This window comes from Ceratotherium simum, chromosome 9 (genome assembly GCF_057802395.1).
Source record: "Ceratotherium simum simum isolate JZ-2026a chromosome 9, ASM5780239v1, whole genome shotgun sequence".
In the NCBI taxonomy this organism is placed as follows: domain Eukaryota; kingdom Metazoa; phylum Chordata; class Mammalia; order Perissodactyla; family Rhinocerotidae; genus Ceratotherium; species Ceratotherium simum.
Window position 1 is genome coordinate 48,890,081 of NC_141908.1, and position 25,288 is coordinate 48,915,368.

Here is a 25,288-nt window from a genome sequence, read left to right on the forward strand (position 1 = left end):
ATATTTCTTTGTCCAGTTTTAGGAAAGCAATCTAGATGAAAATGAAGTCCCTCCATGCTCCTCGGGTGGTACAAACCGGAAGTCCAGGACAGCAGGAACTGAAAAGAATGAATGGTGTGAATGATCACGATGCCTGGGCCCCAGACAGGCTCTAAATCTGCTGTTCCTGATAACTCTTTGACCACACTTTCCCCGTGTGTGCTGTTGGGAGAGCACAGGAGGACTGTTTGAGCTCCTCCCGAGGATTTTGCTTCTCTACCGCCTCTTTTATACAAAAACAACAAGATAATAGAAAGCAATAATTCATTAAATGAGATATGGATTTCCCTTTTGCACAGTGAAATTTATCTCAGCCTCTTTTCATGAGCAAACATAGATCGTTTTAATGATTTCCCTGAAATGTAATTAAAATCTGTTAAACATTACCATCTCCACCAAGGAACGCTGGTTATTCTAGTCTCAGACTGAAGCTAGTGGCTCAGCACTTGTCCAAGTCAAGAAACAGCTGCCCACTAAGGATGCAATGTGTTCCCCAAACCTGGATTTTCTTTTCTCCCCTGTCCTTTGCTCATAGTGCAAAACTAGAACAGCTGCTTTCTAGATCTTTTGCCACGGTGTAAAGGCACTTTTTGAAGACTGTCCCACCTGAGGTCCAAGCCACTGGGCAGAATTTGTTTTACATATTTGTTAGGAGGAGTAGGATTTCTGTCCCTTGGAGAAGCAATACAATTAATAGGATACTCTTCTGTGTCTTTAATCCTTTATCCGGGTGACAGGGCACAAGGCCACATGCAGATGGCTGGTGCTTGTGATTTTAGAAAAGACTGAGGAGGCCAGCAGCAGAAACAAAGCCATTTGGCTCGAATGACATACAAAAACTGTGCAGGTGCTGACTCACCAAAGAAGGCGGCATGGGGGAGCAGAGCTCTAGGCTCTCTGATTCAAGGGTCGGGACACTTGGCACAGGATCAAAATTTGCACCGATTGACATACATGTTCATAGTAACAGCCTGAGCCTTTTACTATGTGCATTTAATGGCAGCATTAAAATGACTATACACTGGTAAACAAAATGTGGTATTTACATACAATGGAATATTATTCAGCTTTAAGGAGGAAAGAAATTCTGACACTTGCTACAACAAAGATAAAATTGGAAGACTTTATGCTAAGTGAAATAAGCCAGACACAAAAGGACAAGTATTGTATGATTCTTCTTATGTGAGGTACCTAGAGCAGTCAAATTCATAGGGACAGAAAGTAGAATGGTGGTTACCAGGGGCTGGGGAGAGGGGGAATTGGGAGTTATTGTTTAATGAGTACAGAGTTTCAGTTTTGCAAGGTGAAAAAAACCTTGGAGATGCCTTGGAGAAGGATGATGGTGACAGTTGCACAACAATGTGAGTCTACTTAATGACACTGAACTACACTTAAAAATGGTTAAAATAGTAAATTTTATGTTATGTAAATTTTGTCATAATTAAAAAAACATAAATTTTAAAAATTTTAAAATGACCATATACCATAGATGGAATAACAACAGAATATGAGTGCAGTCTACTCACACGGATATAGAGGAACACCACACGGGATCAGGCCAGTGGGCCCTGCAGGTGTGCCAAGAGAGGCAGGATGGGAGAAGCCAATGATCTCTGGGATCCCCTACCCCCACCTACCAAAGGCCCTGAGATGTAGTCCACCCTTCTTACTTCCTGTGGTAACGTTACGCACCAATTTGCCCAAAGCTTTCTTCATGGAAGACTACTGCTGAGCACTCTTTGCTGTGTGGGCTGGGGTGCGGTGGGATGGCGGCTGTGAGAGCAACCAACCTGGCCTTTGGATAAAGGAGGAATGCCCAGGCTTGTCCTTACAAAAATGGGATGAGACATACTGTTTTGGACACCTAGCACCTCTGTCAAAGCCTAAAGTCCTGTGGGCACATACTTAGCAGCCTCCCGCCACCCCCATGTGGACTAGGAATCCCTCCTGCGTACTCCACCTGACCCCCACCTGACGCAGCCTTCTGGAACAATGCCTTCTCCGAACTCCCTCAAACAACTAGTCAGCAGCTCGGCTAGCAGCGAGAGGCAAGAGTCTTTAACTTAGATAACTAACTTTATCTAAAATGTTAATGGCTAACAAAGCAAATGTCACCTCCCTCCTTTCTTATTTACCCTTTCTATCTAAATTTTAAGAAACTCTGAGTGGAATTTTTGTTATCCCACACAAAATGAGGAGGCTAAATTCCCAGCTTCAAAGGGTGGTCCCTGACCCCCAGGCCTAATTCTAGGCCAGGATTGTGAATTGATCAGACTTTGGAGTTCTGCTCTTATCAAATAGTTTCCTTAAGCGGAGAATTTGTCTCATCATCTTTGCCCCCGCAGAGACTAGCAGAATGCCTTGTATGCACTATAAACAATTCTAAAAATATTTGGTGTCTGAATGCATTTCCAAGATATAGGTGTGGATTTTACTGGGCTTCACTCTCTCTAGAACTCACAGATGCTTTCCAAGTGATCCCTTTCCTCCTCCTTCTTTGTGAATGTCAGGTAACCCACGGCATCCGCCTATGTGCCTTTCGGGCCAAAAAAGCCCGGGTAAAGTGTGTGAGTTAAATCAATCCTAAAAGGGGATAAATAGGACAGACACCAAATCACATTCCTGTCCTGGGAACTCCCCCCACAGCAGTTTGGACATGATGTAATCAAGAGGCACAAATGTGAGAGTTCATGACTTTTTTTGGGTGTGTCAGTGCTTGGTGGGTGACTTCAATTTTGCATAACAATTGGCTGATCTTACCCCATTTTCCAACCTTTTCAGAGCATCCTGGAGCTGGAGAAGGAAAGAATTCAACTTTTATGCAATAACTTAAACCAGTACAACCAACATATTTCTTTTTTTGGCCAAACTCTGACCACAGTGAGTAGTACAGATTTCTCCATTTCTGGTATGTGTGGTAAGAACTGGCGGGAAACAGGTTTTCAGCAAGCTTGTTCTGCTTTCCTTGGCGTTGCAGTACCACACGCAGATTCACTGTGCCATCAGCAAGATAGATATCGAAAAAGATATCCAGGCTCTCGTGGAAGAAACCGCAGTCTCATCTACAGAAAATAAATCTGAGTTCCTGTTAACTGATTACTTTGTAAGTATGGAGTGAGAGGAAGTTCCATTAACGGGGAATCTTAGTCATGCACTGAGGGATTCATTTTGAAAAAAGTTGAGAGCAGTTGTAAAGGAAACTTCTCTTGTTTTGTACATGAAAATATTGATTTTTTTCATAGTCTGTATAAATAAAAAAATAGTGTTTGGTGTACAAACTGGGCAATGGAAACATGTCTTTGGTATTCTCTGGAAGGGAAGAAAGTCAAACAGGGTTTTAGATTGAATCTTCATACTCAGTCCTCTATATAAGTAATGCCAGGTAGACATGTTTCACGATCTATAAATTTGTTGTTGTTACATGCCGTCAAGTGGGCTCCGACTCCTGGCAATCCTCTGAATGAGTGATGTCCGTGATGTCCTGTTCTCAACAGCCCTGCTCAGCTCCTGTAGACTCGTGCCTATGGCTTCCTTTATAGAGTCAAGCCATCTCATATTTGGTCTTCCTCTTTTCCTGCTGCCTTCTATTTTTCCCAGCATTATTGTCTTTTCCAAAGAATCTTGCCTTCTCATGATGTGCCCAAAGTAGGAAAGCCCCAGTTTTATCATTTTGCCTCCAGCGATAGTTCAGGCTTAATTTGCTCTAAGACCCACTTGTTTGTCCTTCTGGCAGCCCAGGGTATCCATAGAGCTCTCCTCCAGTACCATATTTCATTTTATTTTGTAGGGAAGATCAGCGCTGTGCTAACATCTGCCAATTCTCCTCTTTTTTTTTTTCCTTTTTGCTGAGGAAAACTGGCCCTGGACTAACATCCGCGCCCATCTTCCTCCACTTTATATGGGACTCCACCACAGCATGGCTTGCCAAGCAGTGCGTCAGTGCGCGCCCAGGATCCGAACCGGCTAACCCCAGGCCGCCGTAGCAGAGCGTGTGCACTTAACCACTTGTGCCACCGGGCTGGCCCCCAGTACCATATTTCAAATGAAATTTATAAATAATCACTGTATATCATGTTGGTTGTCTCTTGCTGAGTAACAAATTACCCCCAAATTTAATGCATTAAAACAAATGTTTATTATCTCACAGTTTCTGTGGGTCAGTAATCCAGGCATGGCTGAGCTGGGTGCCTCTGAGTCCCTCACAAGGCTGCAATCAAGGTCTCAGCCAGGACTGCAGATATCTCAAGGCTCCACTGGGAGATGACCCGCTTCTAAGCTTACTCGTGTAGCTGATGGCAGGCCTCTGGTCCTCGCTGTCCATCGGCTGGAGATACCAGTTCCTTGCCGTGTGAGTCTCTCCTCCTATGGAGAGCTCACAACACATCAGCCTGTTTCCCCTAGAACTAGTGATCCAAGAGAAACAGAGCCAGCGTGCCAAGAGGGAAGCATAGTCTTCTTTAAGCTAATCTCAGAAGTGACATCTCCTCGTATTCTGTTTGTTAGAAGCAAGTCAATAATTGCAGCCCACACCCCAAGGAGGGGAGATTACACAAAGGCATGAAACCCAGGAGAGGTCTTATTTTCAACATTCTTTATGGTCCTTGCCTTTGAAAAACTTGCACCAACGGGGCTGGCCCAGTGGTGCAGAGGTAAAAGTTTGCGCACTCTGCTTTGGCAGCCCGGGTTCGCAGGTTCGGATCCCAGGCACGGACATACGCACCGCTGAGCAAACCATATTGTGTCAGGCGTCTCATATGCAAAATAGAGGAAGATGGGCACAGATGTTAGCTCAGAGCTAGTCTTCCTCAGCAAAAAGAGGAAGATTGGCAACAGATGTTAGCTCAGGGCAGATCTTCCTCACCAAAAAAAAAAAAAAAAAGAAAAACTTGCACCAAATTACAGAGGCCCCTTTTGAGGGCATTTGGGTGATTCTACTATCGCATGACTTTCCTTGCCAAAAACTGATCAGCGTCCCTGGTTAGAGCCCAGGCATCTTGCCTACTTATCTTGGGGTAAGTTCTTCATCTTCTTGGGTCATGCCTCAAAGATTTTGTCCCCTCTTGTTAGTCTTAATTGTAGTGTTCTAGGAGTTGATCACTCAATACCAAAATCTGCAGGAGGAATTCCTGATCTCTTCTCCCTGGGCCCTCTGCTGTATTTCATTCAGACTTTCAAGGTCCAGATTGGGGGGCTCATTCCTCTCTGTTTTTACAACTAGCCTGCTGGTCATGTCCTCCTATAGGATTAAAAGTGTAGCCAAAGTCCCAGGACCCCCGCTCAGGGAACAAGAGATGAGGGGAGAGGGAAAGGCAGTTAGATCTGGACCCAACAATGAATCCTGACCAGCTCTCCCCTTCCCCACCCTCCAAACAGCAGTAAGTGGCCAGCTGTTTCTTTAACTGAATCTTTTTCCTACCCTGGCAAAGGCAAAGCAAATTAGCACTAGCAATGTTTCTTCAAAGCAGAAACGAAAGTAGAGATGGGAGTGGAAAGGAAGATTTGATTACACGGGGAAAGTACTTTCCTCTTTTTTTTTCTTCTAAATAGTGTAGGTGATCCCTGATGTGGGAAAATGTACAATAAAATATATCACTTTTTTATAAAAATGCCCCTATTGACCAACCTGTCAATAAAATAGGGATCATTCTCTTTGAAAATTTGACTAAACTTCTATGGAAATTTAAGGAGGCACCCACAATTTATCTTTAATTGACATGCCCGGGGGAATTTTTGGTTTCTGTGAAACCAGACTAACTACTACATATCTGTTGTCTAAGAGAATGGACTGTATCTCCAAATGGGTGAATAGGATTTTCTTAATATCCTTAAAGCAAAACACTTCCAAAATGTGACTTTATAGTCATTGGCAATAGGTGTACACTGGCTTTTATCTAGTGCCATGCAATTTACATGGACTTGGGTAAGATGGGGGAACAATCTGAGTGTAAATATTGGAGGGCTGGTGACTGGTGTGAAAATATAAGGTTACTGTAAAGGCCATGTTCAAAAGATTGTATCTGCAGTTTTACATGCCTCCACCAGTGTTGATATTCTTCCTAACAAATCTTTGGAAGAGAAGGATGAATTTAAGAAAGTTAAAGGACGGCAGTAGACTCTATCCTCAAGTTGACCCAGTAGTGATCTATCCCTGGATATACATTTTTAAACGGTAGGTATCCCCAAACAAACCAAAACAGTCATGGCCTGGTGTGGGAGCCAGATTATGATGTGCATTCCTCCAACAAGGACGCACTGAGGGTTGGGATTGGCATCCTTGTGGTTTAGTCGGAGCTCGCTTGTGGGTCTGACGTCAGCTTGGGCCTCAGCCCTGGAGGGACTGGAGTGGACTCTGGGAGAGAACTGGGGTTCACAGGAGTTGGGTTTCAGGAGTAATCTCTTACTAGCTGTTTCATCTTGGAACTTCATTTATTTCTCTGAGTGTCACAGGTAAAATGGAGAAAACAAAACCAATCTCATAGAATTGTTGTAAGAATCACATGTAATAAAGAATATAAGGAAACCTTTTATAATATATAATACAAGATATGTAAATAAAATATTTTTATCTATTCATTATATTTTTATAATGGCTCTTTGCTTTGCTCTAAATCCTCGTGCTTCCCTTTCTTCACGACAGTCTATCTAAAGCTAATCTCTCCAGCAATATTCAGGATCCTCGTTTTTCTCCTTTCTTATAAGTCCTGACTCCTCTGGTTCCACCTTCAGCCATTAGTTTCCCCTCTTTCTTCACCAGTTTCTGTCCCTCTGCTACACCCATGTTCAGCCACCTCCCCGTCCAACCCCAACATCCTAATTTTTTTTTCATTCAACCCTGGAAATAATGTATGTAAAAGCTCAGATATTGTTAATGACTTCTCACAGCCTACGTAATAAAATCCCTACTTTGGCCTGAAAATCTGGCCTAAACTAGTTAGACAACTTCTTCTTCCACTCTGTTTGCTCAAGCAACCAGTCTATTTATTGTTCCTGGTACATTTCACGCAGTCCTCCCTGTCCTCTGCTTGCACCATTTCTCCTGCCTGGAGTACCCTTTGCCTTACTTCCCCTTGACGGAAAAATGCTGGCTAAGTCTTCTCGCCTCCTTGAAGCTTTTGTGGCCCTGCCCTTGGTGAGCCACAGATTCCTGTCTGCACCATTCATGACTGCACGTGGCCCTGACTTGCCAGGTCTCTTACTGTTACGCTTCAAGGCCTAACTAAATTATAAACCCATTCTGGGAAGAGCGTACATGTTGTAGCTCACGTGTCCCCAGTAGCCAGCCAGCACAGACCACAGTAAACATTTGCTCCCCTCCTGGGGCAGTCCTAGCTTGAGGCACATGCATGATACTACATTTGGACCGTTAACAGATGGTTTCTTAGGAAACAGGTCTGGAACAGGTAGAACAAGCTGTATAAAACCAAAGGTTATCCTGCTTTTATTGTTTTTACTTTTTTTCTTCAGTCTAGTTAAAATTAGGTGCAGTCAGCAAGTCTCAGTGCAATCAGGAGTAGCAACTCCTACTTTCTTCCCCTTAAATTGTTAAACATCCTTTTTTGATTCCTAAAGGAAGAAGATCCTAACAATGCAATGAATAAAGAGCGACAAGAGTCTTCAATAAAATCAAAACTGTTGAGACTACAAAGAGATATTGAAAAAGCCTCGAGAGACCAGGAAGGTGTGTAACGACCTTTGCGGATGGCCCAGAAAGGGAAAGTATTCTCCTGGGAGGTTCCATTCAGAGTTAGGGTGATCCTGCCTTTGCTGACTGAGGCAGGGATCAACTCATTTACAGGACCATATGTCAAACCTAATTTATATGAATAAAGAAAAATAAAAAAGAAGAAAAGAGAGAGCAAAAAAATTGAAAATGACCTTTTGGTCTATCTGTGAGAGCTGTAAGTACTATACCATCCTTTCCAGAAAAGTAGCATTTTACTGTGTTTCTGAAATTGGCTAGAATGAGGGACAATTCATCTATTTTAAGAGATGGTAAATCTCCTGTGCACAGGGCTTTTGGTTTTCTTGTTTCTTTTTAAACGAACTTTCTAAATGATGTAAAAATCATTCAGATTACATCCTATACTTAGAAGTTAGGCGTGTTAGAATGTACAGCAGCTCTAAAGTGGTACAGATAACAAAAACAACTCCACACTTGTGATTCTGATATATATAGCTTATTTTATGTGGACCAGAACAACCTAATGCAACGTAATACTTGATAGAAAATCCAAGACAGGCGAATGTTTACAAATGTAAATGCCATAGCAAAGGAGAGTTTACCATTATGGTAAATGTTAGGAATCCGCCATAGAATGGGTCGACAAGGAGGATTCGTAAACTCATCTTGAAAAATAACAATCAAGATACTTTAAGCACCAGCATTTCTCAGATTTCATTGAACGAAGGTGAAGGTCACCCACTCAGCAAAATCTAGTAACAACTACATACAGAAACAGCCTCAACCATTTAGGAAATTCTTCTGGGCTCAGGTCCCTCTGAGCGCGACCTCCTCTCAGCTGCATCCCACTAGGACAGGATGAACAGTGACTGAGAGCATGATTGCATTTTCAGGCCTGGGACGGATGCTGAGAGCATACTCCAGCGACTCCTCCTTCTCAGATGCAGAAAGCCAGAAAACCACAACAGCCTTAATGGACGAGGTAAATATTTGCAGAGTGCAGTTTCCTAGATTTAATGATGAAAGAGTTATTTTTAAAATTCCTGTTTTCTGGCCCATTTGACCTGTGTTTGCCTTTCCTTTCTCATGACATAGAACAATCTAGTCAGAGAGCTTGTATGGTCAGCTCCTTGACAAATAGTTTCAGGGATCTGGAAAAATCTAATTACTTAGAAATGTTTGCTTTAGTGTCCTCCTGGGAAAAGAATTGTGCCTAAAATAGAATTCCCCAAAATAGAATCATTCTCTCAGGGTCTGGAAACCATGTGTACTTTAACCCAGTTAAGAAAGGTGACCGAAAACACAGGGTCTGCATTCAGAAAGGCCTGTATTTGGATATAGCTCTGCTGTTTATAGGGACCTGGGACAGCTTTAGTTTTCTCATCTGTAAAATGGAGATATCGGTACCTACTTCAAAAGGTTTTTGTACAGATGAAATATTATTTAGAAAATGCTAGCACAGTGTGCAGAGGAGAGCTCAAAAACTGGTAATTATCATTAAAATGCTATTTTCCTTTCATTCATCAGCTAACATTAGGGTCTTCTGAGAATAACAGGAGAAAGGAAAGATGTGATGGCACAGAAGAAAGAGGGCAGTCTGGGTGTGAGGTGAGAGCTTCCGGGGAAACAAGGAGCAGCTTTAGAGGATGAGGCTGTTTTGAGGGGAGGGGGAGAGGTTCTGTCAGGGGAGGGCAGGGAGAGGCGTCTCCGGGCCTATTTGCTGAGATCCTGGACTCCAGCAGCCCCCCAGATATTTGTGGGGATTGACCGACAAGGTGGCCATTTCAGAGGAGCCCACATTCAAAGGGCAATTAGCAAAGGCCCGTGAATTTTATATAGGAATAAAAATGAACAGATGTACATTACCTGTGCAAGATGAGGGTTTTCTGTTGTGATTAGAGTGAGAGGAAGCTGATTGGGGTTAATCTAAGAAAACTTTAGGAAGAGATACAATTTTTAGCCGTGTTTTGAACGATGTGGGAAACTAAACTGGGCCAGCTTTCCTTAACTTGCTCAAAGCCTAACAACTCTCTTGTGAAAGTAGGTACCTAATGATTCTGTCAAAATGGGCAATTTCAATCATTCTTTGGTGAAAGTAGACGGCTGTAGCCAGGTACATGCTATCTATTTTTTAGCAGAGGATTCCTTTAGTGGGGGTGCTGTTGCAGAAACAAACCTAACACTTCTTGTGAAAAGACAGACCTGAATTCTGTTTACTTGGAAACAGAGGTCTCACATACTCGCAATGGCACATGGCTACAATTTTTATGAAATTATAAAACAGATTGTGGGACATTTTCTGTGACAGCACAAAACGTTTCATTAAGTAATTCAGTGAAAATATTATTTACCAAAATAAAGTCATACAGAGCATTTTATGATGGCATTAAGTCATAAGTTTATTTCTTTGGTTGTTCTTACATAGAATTTTGTCATTGTCATTACCAGCATAGAACATGTATTAGGATCATCTGGGTACACCACTGGCCTGATTCACACAGTGGAGGATGCAAGGTGGGATGCATCTGAACTTCACGGTGTTTATGATCTAGTGATGGAGCACATATGAACCTTCAAAGAGTAGATGCCAAATATCCATGTAACCATTGCACACCTCTGCACCTGGTGGAGGGAAACTTGTGATATTGATAGATTTCATGTTACCCAGAGAAGGTTTCTTACAAGAGGAAACTCTGTTTCATTTAAATTCTTCCCACTTGACCGTCTCTTGGTCCTTGAAGCATCACATTTGAAGCAAGAATGTTGGCAAGGCATGTCTGAGAAACTATTGTAGAAGCTGGAGGTATTTAGAGTAGATAGTGTCTTCAGATACTGGAATGAGTGCCACATAGAGAGAAAAGAGACTTGCTCTGTGATGCTCTCAAATGCAGACTAGGTCTAATGGTAGAAGGTAGGGGGAACTTTTGATTTCATCTTAGGTAAACCTGCCCCACAATGCAGTGGATTGTTCAAAGGATTAGAGCCTTTCCCCATCAATTGTAGGTGTCTGGTCCATGGCTGTGACCCCCTGGCAGGGATGTTAGGATTAGAAGTCCCCATGCTGGAGGTGTGGAAAAGAGAGAGACAATGGTTAGGAGGGGATTGGATAAGCAGGCCCCTTCCAATGTTTAGATTCTGTTATTTGATTTATCCTGACTGAACACAGCCTGACAAAGAAATCATTATAAAGTTTCTAGTTTAAGGTTAAATTGAGAATAGAAGACTAGGAGCGCATCTTTAGCATCACTCTTTATTTCAGTACTTAAATATCCCAGAATATTGTTTCCAGTTTCCAGAAGAGTTACTACAAACTTTCTGGGTAATATAAGACCTCACTTATTCAAGAAAAACAATAACAACATCATCAACAACAACAAAAACCCACCTCGTATCATTTTAGTTTGTTTCTATTGATACAAGTTCAATTTTGTTCATAATGTTGAGCACCTATGGCTCAATTGCCTTTCTTCCATGCCCTCCAAAAATCTGCCTTCTGCAATCAACACCTATTATTGCCTTTCTCATTCCTCAGCAGAAAATTGAGTAAAGGTGTTCATTGCCACATCATACTGGGTAACATATCTATCAAAGTTTCTGGCTTACCCTGTTTATAAGAGCCCAGAGTAAGACACACTCAACAACTAAGGCTTTCCTCTAGACTGCTTAAAGGATTCGTTTTTTTTCTCTCCTCAGCATTTTCTGTGCATATCTACACATGAGTTGAATGTGTACTTTTCTAGACCTCTTTGTCATTTTGGAAGTTATCCTGGTATATCCCTTTACCCACCCAGTTGTACCTCATTTTCTAGACATATACTCACATGGCCAAATGATGTATCCACAGACAAATTTGAAACTAGACCTTTTGCAAGCAAACTCCTATAAACTGTCGTCAGTGTTAGCAGAACTTGAGAAAAGACCTCAACCCAGCCATCCCTGTAGTAATTCCATCTTCAAGTGGAAAGAAAAGGTAAAATTTTAAGAGATTGGTTGTAATTTCTTGCCTGGGCTTGCTGGGTGGAATGGCTTAAAGGGCATCAGGGCAAAGAAGCTGTTATGAATTGAATGTGTCATATGTCCCAAATCCCACTTGCGGAATTTTAAGATACATTTATTTTTATTCCTTTTGAGCATGGTAACAAGAGCTAAATACAAATGAATACATTCTTTATAAACTAAATATGAGGAGTTAAAAACACTTTAGATTCCTTCTTCTTCCTCCTCATACCTTAACTTTATCCTTTGAACATGCTTTTATAGTAAAATTTCTATTAAATCAAAATTGTAGTATTCATACAGACCTAAATTGTAAGATTTCGTGATATGCATTAGTCTCATCCGTTTAGCATAGTACATAATGTAGCTAATGTGTGAGTACAATTTTAAAAATTCACACACATTTTTTTTCCCAGTGTTACACTCTTTAGGAATTGATGGTGAGCACGTGAATATATGTGGGTAGCTATTGCTTGTAGCTGTTTTCCACTTCCTATCAGAAACTATAACCATCTTGCAATGAAGGGACAGTTTTCTTTCTAAGAGACTCAAGAGCTCTACAATGGTCGCAATCATTTAGACAATGTCATGATAATTTCACTTGCATTAAAGCCAATTAAAGTTGAATTTGTAGAAGTAATGTTGAAAGTGTTATTATTTGGCCTAGAGGTGCAGGTCAGAATTGCAAACACAGGCTATAAAATACGGTAACTGTCTAAGTCTGAAAATGTTAAGGATTCAGAAACAAGAAAGCCTCTGTAGTAGGATTTAGAAATGTATTGAATAATTTATTTATACCCTCCCCCCAAAAATTAAAAAAAAAAATTCCTGAGGAAAATAGCTGCAGAAGAGTTACTTTTCATAAATACTTTTGATGACACTGTTGTTAAAATGATTTTTTCTAACTATTTGAACAGCAGCAGACACACAGTTATGTAAAAATATCTCGGCCTTTTCTGATGAAGAGATTAGAGAATGTCGTGAGCAGGGCCTCTTCTGAGGAGCAGAGAATTCCAAGTTCTTCATCTACAGGTAATCCCGTGCCCAGAATAACTTGGGGCTGAGTCCTTTCGGTAAAGCACATGGCTACATTTACATTTTATTTTTAGAGCCATGTTGACATATATTGGCTCAAAGAAATTTACATTTCAATTAGGACTGATTCATTCGTTAGAATCTGTAGCTTTCTGTGCAAATGTAATCCGAAAGGTGGGAAGGAGTCAAGAAGAGTGGAGGGATGGGAAAAGAATTTTATAAAATGAGAATGTACCTCAGATGACTGGCATCCATGTTATTCAGCCTGTAATTTGCTGTCCACACAATCATCCCTAAACCATTGTGAGAAGCTCTGCAGCTCTGTCTCCACAGCCTCCAAACTTCCATGGAAATCCTGTTCTCTCTGCGAGAAACATGGTGATCCCAAAGCCTACCCACCCCCTTTATTCAGCCATCTGACTCTAGTCATTTGTCCATCCACCCCACTGCCCTTCGCCTTTCAACGCACGCACACACACGCACACACACACACACACACGTCATTGTCCCTCCTTGTTCAGCTATAGTTACCACAACCTTGATTCTCTAGTGTCTTGGCTAGAAATTGGCAAAACAATTTTCAGTAAAACCCAGGACATTATGGTCCACATAGTATATTAAAGGTTTACCATCAGACTGTTTGAAAAACAGTTCCATAAATACCTAAGAATGAAGGTAAGAACCACATGCTCCAAGTGTCCACTATCTATACCTAAATGGCAAAACTGATGTGTGTTTTCCAAAACATGCATACCGTTATCACATGCATTAGCTAACTGATGTTGACTAAACTCGTGTGGGAAATAAATAATTTTAAATTGTCATCTTTGTTATTATTATTAGTACACTACAATATCTTTACTACAATAACTTTTTTCTCCATACTTATTATTTTCTATATTATGATATGGTTTTTGGTTATATAATATACACAGTCCATGCACATAGTAAGTACATCATAAATGGTTATTGAATCAAAGAAGGGTTATGGAATCGATTATGTAAAATTATAAACTTTCTTTTGAGCAGATGTCAATATATTCAAACTCTGCACCACACTGTTAAATAACTAAAGAGCTGATCATATTCATCTTGCCTACCGACACAGCATTCGTAATTACAACTTAATCTAACTTTCAGCCTCCCGTGTGGCCCAGGTCGGCAATGGTCTTTGCAAGGCCTTATATTCTTTTCAAGCCAGGCAAGATGATGAATTGAATTTGGAAAAAGGTAAGAATCATTCTCAAATAGTTTAATTGCTTTGCCATGTTGAAATCCTTAACTTGAATAAAACTCCTATCCTAACTACGGCAGCCGTAAAAGTTACTACCACGTCTAATCAGTTCAGGTTCATAATCACCCTTCTTAGAAGATGAAGATAAAGCATATCAAAAATTAAAGCTCATATAATAATAATACTAACATTTAATCAGCATTTACCATGTGCCAGACATTGTTGCAAGCACATTGTCCAATTTAATATTCATAAAAACCCTTTGAAGTAGATATTGCTATTTGTTCTCATTTTATCGCTGAGGAGACTGAGGCATAGAAGTACTTTGGCTAAAGTCACAGGTGGTGAGTGGCAGCACAGGATTTGCACTCAGAAGCTCAGTCATGCTCTTGGTCACAGTGTTACACTGGGGTAGAAAGTCGGTAACGGAAAGTCATTAAATACGTGGCCCCATCCTTTTCTTTTCAGAAAGCTAAACATACAGAAATGTGAAGTGACTTCCTCTCATGGCTTAGAGCGAGAGCAGGTTCTAGAATCCAAGTCGAAGGATGTTTCTCCCACTTATTTCTCAGAAAAGTGTTTTATGACCAATCTAAGGACTGAGACCCTCTTCTGTGTGTCATAGATTTTTGTTTAATGTGGAGAGGTATCATGTAATGGGTTATGTAGACCTCAACATTATTGAATAGGAAAACGTCACCAGCCTCAACTTTCTTTGTGTGTCCAGATAGCAACCGCGTTTGGATGTTAAAGTTAAGGCAGAGATCTGGAAATGAAAAGGTTAGCGAGAAAGAGTTGTGTCTTAGGAGAAAGCTTATTATCCATGACCAGCCCATGGCGCTCAAGGCCAACAGAAAATCAAGATGGATTTTGCAGCCAAACAACAGGGACACCACATATTTGCTACAGGTTAGCGGTTGCCTCCTTTCAGTTTGCCAACTAGATTTCTCCAGGTAATTACTTTTCCTTCTAGCTCAGAAATAGAAAATAGACCCTCTCCTCCATTCATCTTAAATCGACGTTGCCTTTACCTGAAAGTTTTAAGTGTGATAGAAGTCACTTCATTACTCATCATGTCATCCTAAGGGTACCTATGGCAGTAAGTGGGTAAATGAAATGCTATATTCCCACTTTCCATATGAATGAAAAACACGTTTCCCAGATGCCGCCTAGGACCCAGGGTCCTGAGCTTGAGTTACATAGTTACACAATAAATTGATCATCTTGTTTGTTTCCAGTTCTCTGTTGGTTGCAAAGCCTACTTATACTTTATCACCTAAGAGGTTTCTTTAAATGAAATGAGACTTTGGAGGCTTAGGGAAGCTGGCAATAAGGTTTTAAATTATTTGTTTGAATACTTGTTAGTAAATTGTGTCAATCTACTGACCTGAGAGAACTCATTAGAGGCAGATCTTAGACTGAGAATGATCTCCTACAAGAATAAACAGTGATTTATGACTAAGGAGAGAGAGAGGGGAGTTTCACAGTCCCCTTTGCCTTAGAAAGAAAATTACTGGGGAAAAGGATGAAAGAAAGAAAGATTGAAAAATTACCTCAGAAATGATGCTAAACATAAAGTAGCTCATGGATCCTGAAGGAAGTAGATGTCTCCAGTTTGAGGTGCAGGGAGCAGCCAGAGAGAAAAAACTCTTTCACAAGAGAGGGACTTAGCCAGAGGATTTGGGACACCAGTGAAGCTTTAGGGTTATCAATATCAGAATAGTATTTTTAAAAGATAGAGAATTGGGGGCCAGCCCCAGTGGCCTAGTGGTTAAGTTAGGCACACTCCACTTTGGCAGCCTGGGTTCAGTTCCTGGGTGTGGACCTACACCATGCACCTGTCAGTGGCCATGCTGTGGTGGTGGCTCACATACAAAAAAAGGAAGATTGACAGAGGATGTTAGCTCAGGGTGAATCTTCTTCAGCAAAATAAAATAAAATAAAACAAAACAGGGAATTGGAGAAGAGCCATCTGTTTCTTAGGCATTCTATTTATTGGAATCATTACTTGAAAAAAGTATTGTCTTTAAATTGATATTTTATTAAAGTTATCTAACTGTTAAATGGGGAGTTATGTTTCTGTGCAAAGCTGTGAGTTGGAACTTTGGACTAGAAGCTGGCACATGTAATGGAAAGAAGTTGTCTTGATCTAAAGAAAAGTCTCATAGCCAAGACATACTCACGGTAGTCAACATACCAAGCTATCGTAGCCACCAACGTGTGAAACTCTTAAAGCACAGACACCAAGAAAGAGTTTGGTGACAGCCCATCAGCTAGATCCAAAATGAGCCAGGCAGCAGAAGAAGGACATATGATCCAACGTGATTCTGTTTTCAATCAAATTATTTTATGCCATAACTCGGAGTCCATTATCTTACTCTTTTTAGTATTCTCTGCCTTATGCTTGCTTCATACAGAAGTGTTCGATAAATTTTACTTCATCTGAATCACATGCAGAAAGTGATGCTACCAAGTAACTCTTTGAAAGCAGAATCTCCTTAAAACTGTCTTACCAAGCAGGCCCAGGCATGCGCTCAAGTTGCAGAGACCCATTTGTCTAACTAAATGTGCATTTTCACAGGCGACATTGTGACTATATACAAGAAAAAAGAAGAAGGATGGTGGTTTGGATCTTTAAAAGGAAAAAAAGGCCATTTTCCTGCCACTTATGTAGAGGAGCTCCCTTCAAATGCTGATAATACGGCTTCTCAGGTGTAAAACAAGATTCTGAATGTACCACCTTACTCTGTAAACTGTATAATGTGCAAATAAAGATAAATGCTGTGATCTTTACAAGTTTATCTTTCTAAATGAGTGATGGAGTCCTACCTGCATGTCACAGCACTTTGCTCTCTCAGTTATTTGCTTGAAGCAGAGTCAGAAGATGGAAGGTGGAGGGAGGTAGGGAAGAGACTCTACAGGTCCTAGAGTTTTTGAATTCTGAGAGACCTCGAGATGACCCAGTACAGCCCCTGGTGTCACACAGAGACTGAGTCCAGGGCGGGTTAAGCCATTTGCCAGAAGTCACATAGTTTTCTGGCAGCACAACAGAGAATAAAACTTGATGATCTTTTCCTCTGACTTGGGTGGCAACAGGCCACAGCCGGCCTACAAGGGGTCAAGTGGGGCCCTGGAAATGAGGCAGAACATAGATTAAGTTCAAGAAGAAGAGCTCAGCAGAGACAGGCAGGCAGGAGATAGACCCAGTGAGATAGACCCAGGTTAGGAGACGGTAGAATAAAGGATTACGAGATGCAGCCAAGAGTCCATGTGATCAGAAGAGAAGGTGGTAGATAAGAGATCCAGATATGACGGCAGAGGAGCAGGGTAGAATGGAGTTCCATGCTGAGCCAATGACCATCTGAGGTAGTGGCTTCCTATATACCCTCTGCCCACAACCAGAACTGCTCTTAGAGTGAGGTTGAGTGTGAGCCAGAGATGGCTGGGATCTGAGAACCAGAGCAAGGAGGATAGGAAAGGGTTAGGAAGGAGACAGTGCCTGAAATTTCATACCTCCTTGCTCATTTGGAAACTTCATATACCAATTCAGAAACAAGGAATTCTGCACTTCCCAACTAGGTCATTATGAAAGGAATACCCTAAGCAGCTTCCTAGTGAAAGGAACTTTAAATGCTAATGAGTCTCTAGTTTGGATGGAAAGTTCTAGAAACCAACATTCACCATGAAAATGGAATATTTAGATTTATATTGCTTCCTCAAATGCCCTGTAATGGCAAAAGATTGGGAATGAGAGAAGGTAGTCCCCAAACTCTTCCCAAGGGGAACATTTTAGAATGAAAAAAAGTGGTTCAGCAACATTTTTCAGAAAATGGCCTAAGTCAGCCTGGAGATCACACACTCCATTGAGTGGAAGGTCACGGTGTTGATAGAAACATCTGGGCATGTTTACTTTGGGGCCAAATAGAGAGGCTGGCATTCAAGGAATGATTAAAATCCATCACATTACTCTCCTGGCCCCTACCTCTTTTTTTTAATTTGTCAAATTTTATACTTTTAACAAGGAAATTTTCAAACCAACTTACATGTACTTTTTATACTTTGCACCATTATACTCCTATAGCAGGATATAACTAACACATAGAGATATTTATAGATACAGATATCAGACCTGGGGAACTCAAGTAAAATTTGTTATGTGAGATATAACTTACAGCCTAGAAGAACAGATCAGAAGTTTTAATGTCATCCTTAATGGTGTGTTAATGAAGGCTTTCTGCATGTGGAAAGTTGGCTGAATAAGAGGCCATTAGACCATGAACAGAGATTTTGAATTTATATTTCCTTTCCATCTTACTTCTTTCCATTAAGGCTTGATGGATAAAAAATAGCGTAGCAATTGACTGCATCCTACACTGGATCATTTGTATAGAGAAAGTGATGATAATGGTGGTAGGACCCTGAAACTCTTTGGAAGTAATTATCGAAGAAAGACACCTCCTCTTTCTTCATGAATCAGTTTTACTTTGTGAAAACATAAATGGTCTTCTTGTTTTGGAATGTTGCTAAAGATTCTTTTTGCATCTGTGATATATAATTTTAAACTTCAAAGAAATACTATAGTCTTAAACTAGATGAAATATGAATATAGTTGGGTATAACAGACTTACATATCTTCTTAGTAGGGCAAGAATTTTCTGGTTGGACAGATGGGGATGGTACCTGTTAGGTTTAGATAAAAATTAAGTGCATATTGTGAAGATTAATGATGTCCTCAAGTCTTCCATACAGAATAAAATAATTTTTAATATTAGTACTTTTAAACTCTTAATTGGGCTTTCATAATTATATTTCACTAAGCAGTTTCATATGTCAGGAAGTTTTTAGCAACATTAACAACCTGAAATATAGATTGTAGAGCCAGATTTTCACTGAAAACATCAGAAGGCATTATTCTACTATGTCCTTTCTAGTAGAGTAAAAACTGGTATATCCATCACACTATCTACCAGAAAGATCTATTAATTTCATTTTTTTTGCATTTTCAATTACCCATAATAATTAATATTCATAATGAATATTATGATCCATTCTGATCCATCAAAAAGTAATATAATATTCAGTTTGGGGTAATGTAAATTTTATTGCACAGTATTATAAAGCTTTATAGTATTATAACTGATTAGTAATTTGAGTATAGTTTAACTTTGTTTCCCCCTCCAAGGGAAAAAACCTCCTCTCCCAAAGTCTTGATGGCCTTGGGGGGTAATCAGCCTGATTCAGAGTAAGAGGAGTACATTATAATCAAAATAACATGCCCTGTTGTCCTTGCAATATTACATAGGAAGAATGTGTAATCCAGGGAAGACAGGCCTGGGGTCATGGGACATGAGAAGGTGAGATTTGGACTTGGACCCAAGGGTGGGGACACAGCACAGAAGAACAGGAAGCTTTTGTAGAGAGAAGGCAACTACATGGATAGAGTGTCAGAGATTCCAGTATGCTGTGATCCAGAGTGGAGAGTCTGGGTCCCTGGCCTCCAGTGGGGCAGCAACAGGAACAGGAGTGAGAAATCAGCAAGCTAGAGAATCCAGGTTGTGCTTATGCAGATAGGAGCTCAGCTCAGGCAAACTATGTGGACATATGGATGCCTGCAGCCTGGGAAATCTGCCTGAGGGAGAGAGCCCAGTATATACTAACCTGATCAAGGGCCAAGGGAATGAGGAGGAAAGTAGCTTTGACCTGAGGTGGGAGTAAATAGACTTGCACAGAATTAGAGTGAAAATCTCTTTCTCAAAGGAAGTATGAGATAGGAGAAGCTGACCCAGGAGTGAAACCAAACTCAACTGGTCGGAGAAAGACCTTGGTTCTAAGGCTCAGGACTAATGACAGATATCTAGGGACAACAAAGGGAGTCACACGAGGATGTGCCCAGAAGGGACAGGGGCCAGGCTAGCCATGTATATGAGGTGGCAAATGTGTTACTGATCTTAGTTACACCTGGCTTGTAAATTGAGTTTTTCTGACACTGGAGCAAATGGTGAGTACTTACTCCAGTGGTTCTCCAAGTGTGGTGCCTGGACCAGCAGCACCGATGTAATCTTGTACTATGTTAGAAATGGAAATTATCAGCTCCTACTTTACACTTAGTCAGGGACCCAGCCATCTGTGGTTCAACAAGCACCCTGGGTGATTCTAATGCAAGTTTACTCTTGAGAACCACTGGCTTTCTTCAATGAATCCTGAGAATATTGTTTAAACTGCATGACACACTGGGGAAGGAGCACTGTTGGAGAAAAACCATACACTCAGGGAGCCAGCTCTAAAAAAAGAATATCCCTCCTTTCGATCCAGTAAGTTTTTTAGGACGAGCGGTGTTGGGGACCTCGCTGAAGAACTCTTTCTCCCTGTGGTGGCTGCTCTAGCTAGGGGTCCCTTTTCCTCTTCTTTTTCATGCTCTTCCTTGGCCCAGGAAAGGGAGAATACTTTGGCCTACACTACACTCTCTCAAAGAAAATCTTCCTCTTTCTCAGCCACTTGCTTGATAATCTCGTTGACAAAAGAAAGCATGGTATGCGCCATATCTGGATACTAGAGAATGAGAAGCAAACAGCTCTCGCTCGCTCAGTGCTCAGTCGGTTCCTCTGTACTGCCTACTCCGCCCCTTGGCCCCCATCCTCCCATTCGCTCCCTTCTTCTCCACCTTCTCCATTCTCTGACAATCCTGTTCAGACATGGTAGACTAGTCCTGCTCAGGCTCCACGTTACACAGCTGGCTTTTCCTTCTCTGATCCAGCTTCTCACCCTGCAACTGTCAGATGAAGAAACATATCATCTACAATTTAGGAGAGAGGAAGAAGAAAGCCCGTGTGTTTATCTAGAATCTAAATTCTGTTCTCCATTTCTGACTGACTGTGAATACAACCAAGACCGTTCCCCATTTGGCTCCCTGAGGCTAATCTTTAGAGCAGGGAAAGCAATCACAAATACTTCAGAGGCCGGGGAGGTAAGATGAATAAATGAAATGGGTTGAATGTCACACTTTTTAGGAAGTGGTGGGGGTGGGTTGAACTGGAGAAAATATGCCCCACCTAAGGGTGTATAAAAAGTATATAATACAGTTTTATGTAAATTTTATTGTGCAGTGTAAGTCCTGAAATACTGTGCCCTAAACTTGTAGGCCAAAATGTTATGATCTCCACTCTCCTATACATTAATTGGTATTCCTTCACTTCTATGATGCTTAACGGTGCCCTAATATACTTATCAGAATATTTGATCAATAAGAACATTTTTAACCACACTAGATAAGCTGAATTTGCTGAAATAAACCATAGGGTTGTATTGAGGTTCATGATTGAATTTTATTTCACATGAAAAATGCTTTTTATTTTAACTTAAAATTTAACTTCACTCCCATTTTTTCCTAAGATCATACTAAACACTTCTTTTAAACTGATTAATGAATAGCCACAATATGTAAAGTTTAGACACCTAGAGTCTTGGAGGCAGGAAGTGACTTGAGAGATCATATAGCTCAACTCATCTATTCACTCACTCATTTATTTGTGCATTTACTCAGCCACTTATTCCTTGAACATTTTAGTGGGCAGCTATGTGCCAGATAATGGGCTAAGTGATAAAGATTCAAAAAATAAGTAAATCTAGCCCTAAACTCAAAGAGTTCACAATCTAGTGGAAAAGACAAAAATGGAAACAAAATATTGAAATACAATGTAAAATAGTTTACATGTACAAAATCACGGTTGAATTGCATTATTTTCCATTTTTTTAAAGCTTTTTTGTGGTATAATTTACATACAACAAAATCACCCTTTCGAGTACAGTTATTGAGTTGGATAAATTTATAGTCTAGCAATGACCATCACATTCAAGTGTTAAAACACTTTCAGCATCCCCAGAAGTTCCCTCTTTGCAGTCAATCCCTGCCCTGACCCCCACCCGCAGGCAACCACGGCTCTGCATTCTGAAGTATACGTTTGTCTTTTCTAGGATTTTGAATGAATGGAATCATAAAGTCATCATCTGTGTAACGGTTTCTTTTACTTAGCATGATGTTTTTGAGCTTCACCCATGTTTTTGCATGGATCAGGAGTTCTTTCCTTTTTATTGCTAAGTAGTGTTCCATGGTGTATATGTAGTCACACTTCAATTGATGAACATTTGTGTCGTTTCTTTTTGTTGGTAACAATGAACAATGTTGTTACAAACACTCATGAACAAATTTTGGGGGGACGTTTTCATTTCTCTTGGGTAGATATCCAGAAGAATTGTAAGATGTATATTTAACTTTTTTAAAAAACCTACAAATTATTTTCCAAAATAGCTATATCATCTTGAATTTCCACCAGCAATGTATGAGAGTTCAGAGGCTGCATATCCTTGTCCATACTTGATATTACCAGTCTTTGAAACTTTAGCCATTCTAGCAGGTGTGTCTTAATTTCAACATGGTTCTGATTTGTATTTCCCTAGTGACTACTGATCCTGAGCATCTTTCCAAGTGCTTGTTGGCGATGAATTTACTGTTCACACCCACCCAATACGGTAGCAGGTTTTCATGAATAAACACTTCTCAAGTTGTTGCTTGCCTTTGAAATGATTGTTGCTTACCCCAAAATGGTTGTATTAATAATTTATCCAGTTTTACATTTGTTTTCTGAGGGGGCAGAATAACCTGGCCTCCTCACACCACCATTATGAGGAGTAGAGACTTTGAATTGGACTTTAAAGGGTGAATAGAAGTTACCATACCAAGTGGTTGGGACATGCATCTGTCAAATACTAGGTCCTAAAAACAAGGCGTCCTTTTCCTCAGAGCCCTCAGTCTTCCTTTTATAAGGGAGGCAGACCAGTAAACAAACACAAAACACTGTGATAAATGCTATAATGAGGGTGTGTCAAGAAGGTCATGAGAACATTTAGGAGGGGCATTAAGCAGGATGAAGGAAGTCAGGGAAAGTCCGAGCTGAGTGTAATTAGGCGAGTGAGAGGGTGGGGTGAACGCTACAGGCAGATTGGAAGGAGCTGCATCTGACCACTGGAAAATACACATACACAAACAGTGATCACTTACTAGGCCACAAAGCAAGTCTCTAGAAATTGTCTGGCTACAATGTAAGTTAGAAATTAAGAAAAAGATAATTGAAAAAAACCAAATGCATTTTGGTTGGAACACATACACGTGTGTGCCTGCATACGTACGACCACACATGCACACACACACAAACTTCCAAATAACCCATGGTCAAAGAAAAAATCCTAATGGAAATTAGAAGATGTTAGAAATTAAAAATAAGAAAGTTATGGGGGCCAGCCCAGGGGCATAGCAGTTAAGTACGCATGCTCTGCTTCGGCAGCCCAGGGTTCGCAGGTTCAGATCCCGGGTGCACACCAATGCACTGCTTGTCAAGCCATGCTGTGGCGGCGCCCCATATAAAGTAGAGGAAGATGGGCACGGATGTTAGCCCAGGGCCAATCTTCCTTGGCAAAAAGAGGAGGATTGGCATCAGATGTTAGCTCGGGGCTGATCTTCCTCACCAAAAAAAAAAAAAAGAGAAAGTTACTACATATTAAAACGTATGGTTCCAGGCAAGAAGCTAACAAAAGTGCTATAGGTAAAAGGAGAAAAGCTAAAATTAATGAACTAAGCTTCCTAATTATGAATTTATAAAACCAACAGCAGAATCAACCCAAAGAAAGGAAAAGAAAAGAAAGAGCAGAAATTAATGAAATATAAAACAAAATAAAAGCTTGAACAAAGCTATCCACTGGTTCTTTCAAAGGATCAATAGGGCCGGCCCCGTGGCTTGGTGGTTAAGTGCGCGCGCTCCGATGCTGGTGGCCTGGGTTCGGATCCCGGGCGCGCACCGAGGCACCACTTCTCCGTCCATCCTGAGGCCGAGTCCCACATACAGCAACTAGAAGGATGTGCAGCTATGACATACAACTATCTACTGGGGCTTTGGGGGGAAAAAATAAATAAATAAAAATCTTTAAAAAAAAACAAAAAAAACAAAGGATCAATAAATTGAGCAAACCTCTGGTGATATTAAGAGAGAAAGGCATAAATAAATATTACTTATAGGGAAAAAGTAGACATTACAGATGCAGCAGATATTAAAAGCTAAAATTATGTACTATCAACAACTTTACACCAATTAAATTGCAAAAACAGTAAGCAAAAGAGACAAATTTCTCAAAAAATATGCATTCAGGAAGAAATAGAATAACTGAATAATCCAAGAACTACTAAAAATAATTTAATGAAGAGTTTTTAAAAAATCTTCCTACAAAGGAAACACAGATAGTTTTATATGTGAGTTCAAAAACAGAAAATCTTATTCAAACTTTTTTAGGAAATAGGAAAAAAGGAACACACCTCAACTATTTTCAAAGGTCTAGGACCTAGGATAACCTTGATGCCAAAACCAGACAAAGTTAATACACAAAGGAAAATTATAAGCCAGTGCCATTCATGGCTATAGATGTAAAAATTTAAAATATTCACAAACTGAATCCAATACTATTTAAAAAAACAAAAATGAAAAAGATTGCACATCATGGCTAAGTTGGATTTATTCCAGGATGGCAAGGTTAATTTAATGTTTTTTTAAAGCCTATTAATATAAATCACATTAGCAGATTCAAGATGAAAATCTATATAGATGCACAAAAATATGATACAATTCAACAAACATTCATGATAATTACTTTTAGTTAACTGAGAATAGAAGAAAACTTTCTTGGCCTGATCAACAAAAAAGAAAATAGCAAGTTTGGGAAACTACACATAGTGCAGTATGGCTGGATGAGAAAATCGATGCTCAAGAAGGTTAAATGACTTGCCCAAGATCATGTATCAATTTTAATAGTAAAGACTGGACCACATCTTAATTCTCAAGTTTGTCCAAAAAACATGTTGATGCTGGTATTATGGTTGAATTATGGTATTATGGTTAAACAGAATTTTTCACAAAACAAGTTAGAGTATTCAAGATTTACCAGTATATGGGTCATATTTATTTGAATCTCAAATATCCCCTTTTTCCAAATTCTTGTAAATATCTATTAAGTTGAGTAAAATAACTTCTTCCTTGAAGTTTTTCCATTTGTTAGACTTTGTCCCCAGCTGCTACTTCCAGCTTGCCTAATTGCTAAGGGAGGAGGAGAACACGTCTCCACTCTAAACATTCTTCACATCATACCACACCATACATTGTTCACACTTCACACCACCATATATTTACAACACCAAGAAAGGAGCTGATATTAAATAGTTTGTATATCTTCCAGTTTACTTACTTAACTGATGGACAATTTTT

At 40.2% G+C, this 25,288-nt stretch overlaps 1 protein-coding gene across 10 annotated transcripts in view; it reads left to right on the top strand.

Moving 5' to 3' along the window:
- NOSTRIN (nitric oxide synthase trafficking) overlaps positions 1–17,105 on the top strand; it is a 62,879-nt gene extending 45,774 nt beyond the window's left edge. For 3 of the 10 annotated variants that reach the window (XM_087435343.1, XM_087435348.1, XM_087435344.1), the window contains 9 exons: positions 2,821–2,919; positions 3,017–3,142; positions 7,609–7,717; positions 8,614–8,702; positions 9,248–9,328; positions 11,565–11,690; positions 12,634–12,748; positions 13,892–13,981; positions 14,713–15,083. In XM_087435343.1, the coding sequence (XP_087291469.1) occupies positions 2,821–2,919; positions 3,017–3,142; positions 7,609–7,717; positions 8,614–8,702; positions 9,248–9,328; positions 11,565–11,690; positions 12,634–12,748; positions 13,892–13,981; positions 14,713–14,942 (1,065 nt within the window). In that variant the 3' untranslated portion in view covers positions 14,943–15,083. Of the gene's footprint in view, positions 1–2,820; positions 2,920–3,016; positions 3,143–7,608; positions 7,718–8,613; positions 8,703–9,247; positions 9,329–11,564; positions 11,691–12,633; positions 12,749–13,891; positions 13,982–14,712; positions 15,086–16,566 lie in introns of those variants that run through there. The other 7 variants (XM_014785880.2, XM_004428223.3, XM_087435347.1 and 4 more) reach the window with 6 other exon arrangements.
- The last annotated feature ends 8,183 nt before the right edge of the window (positions 17,106–25,288 follow it).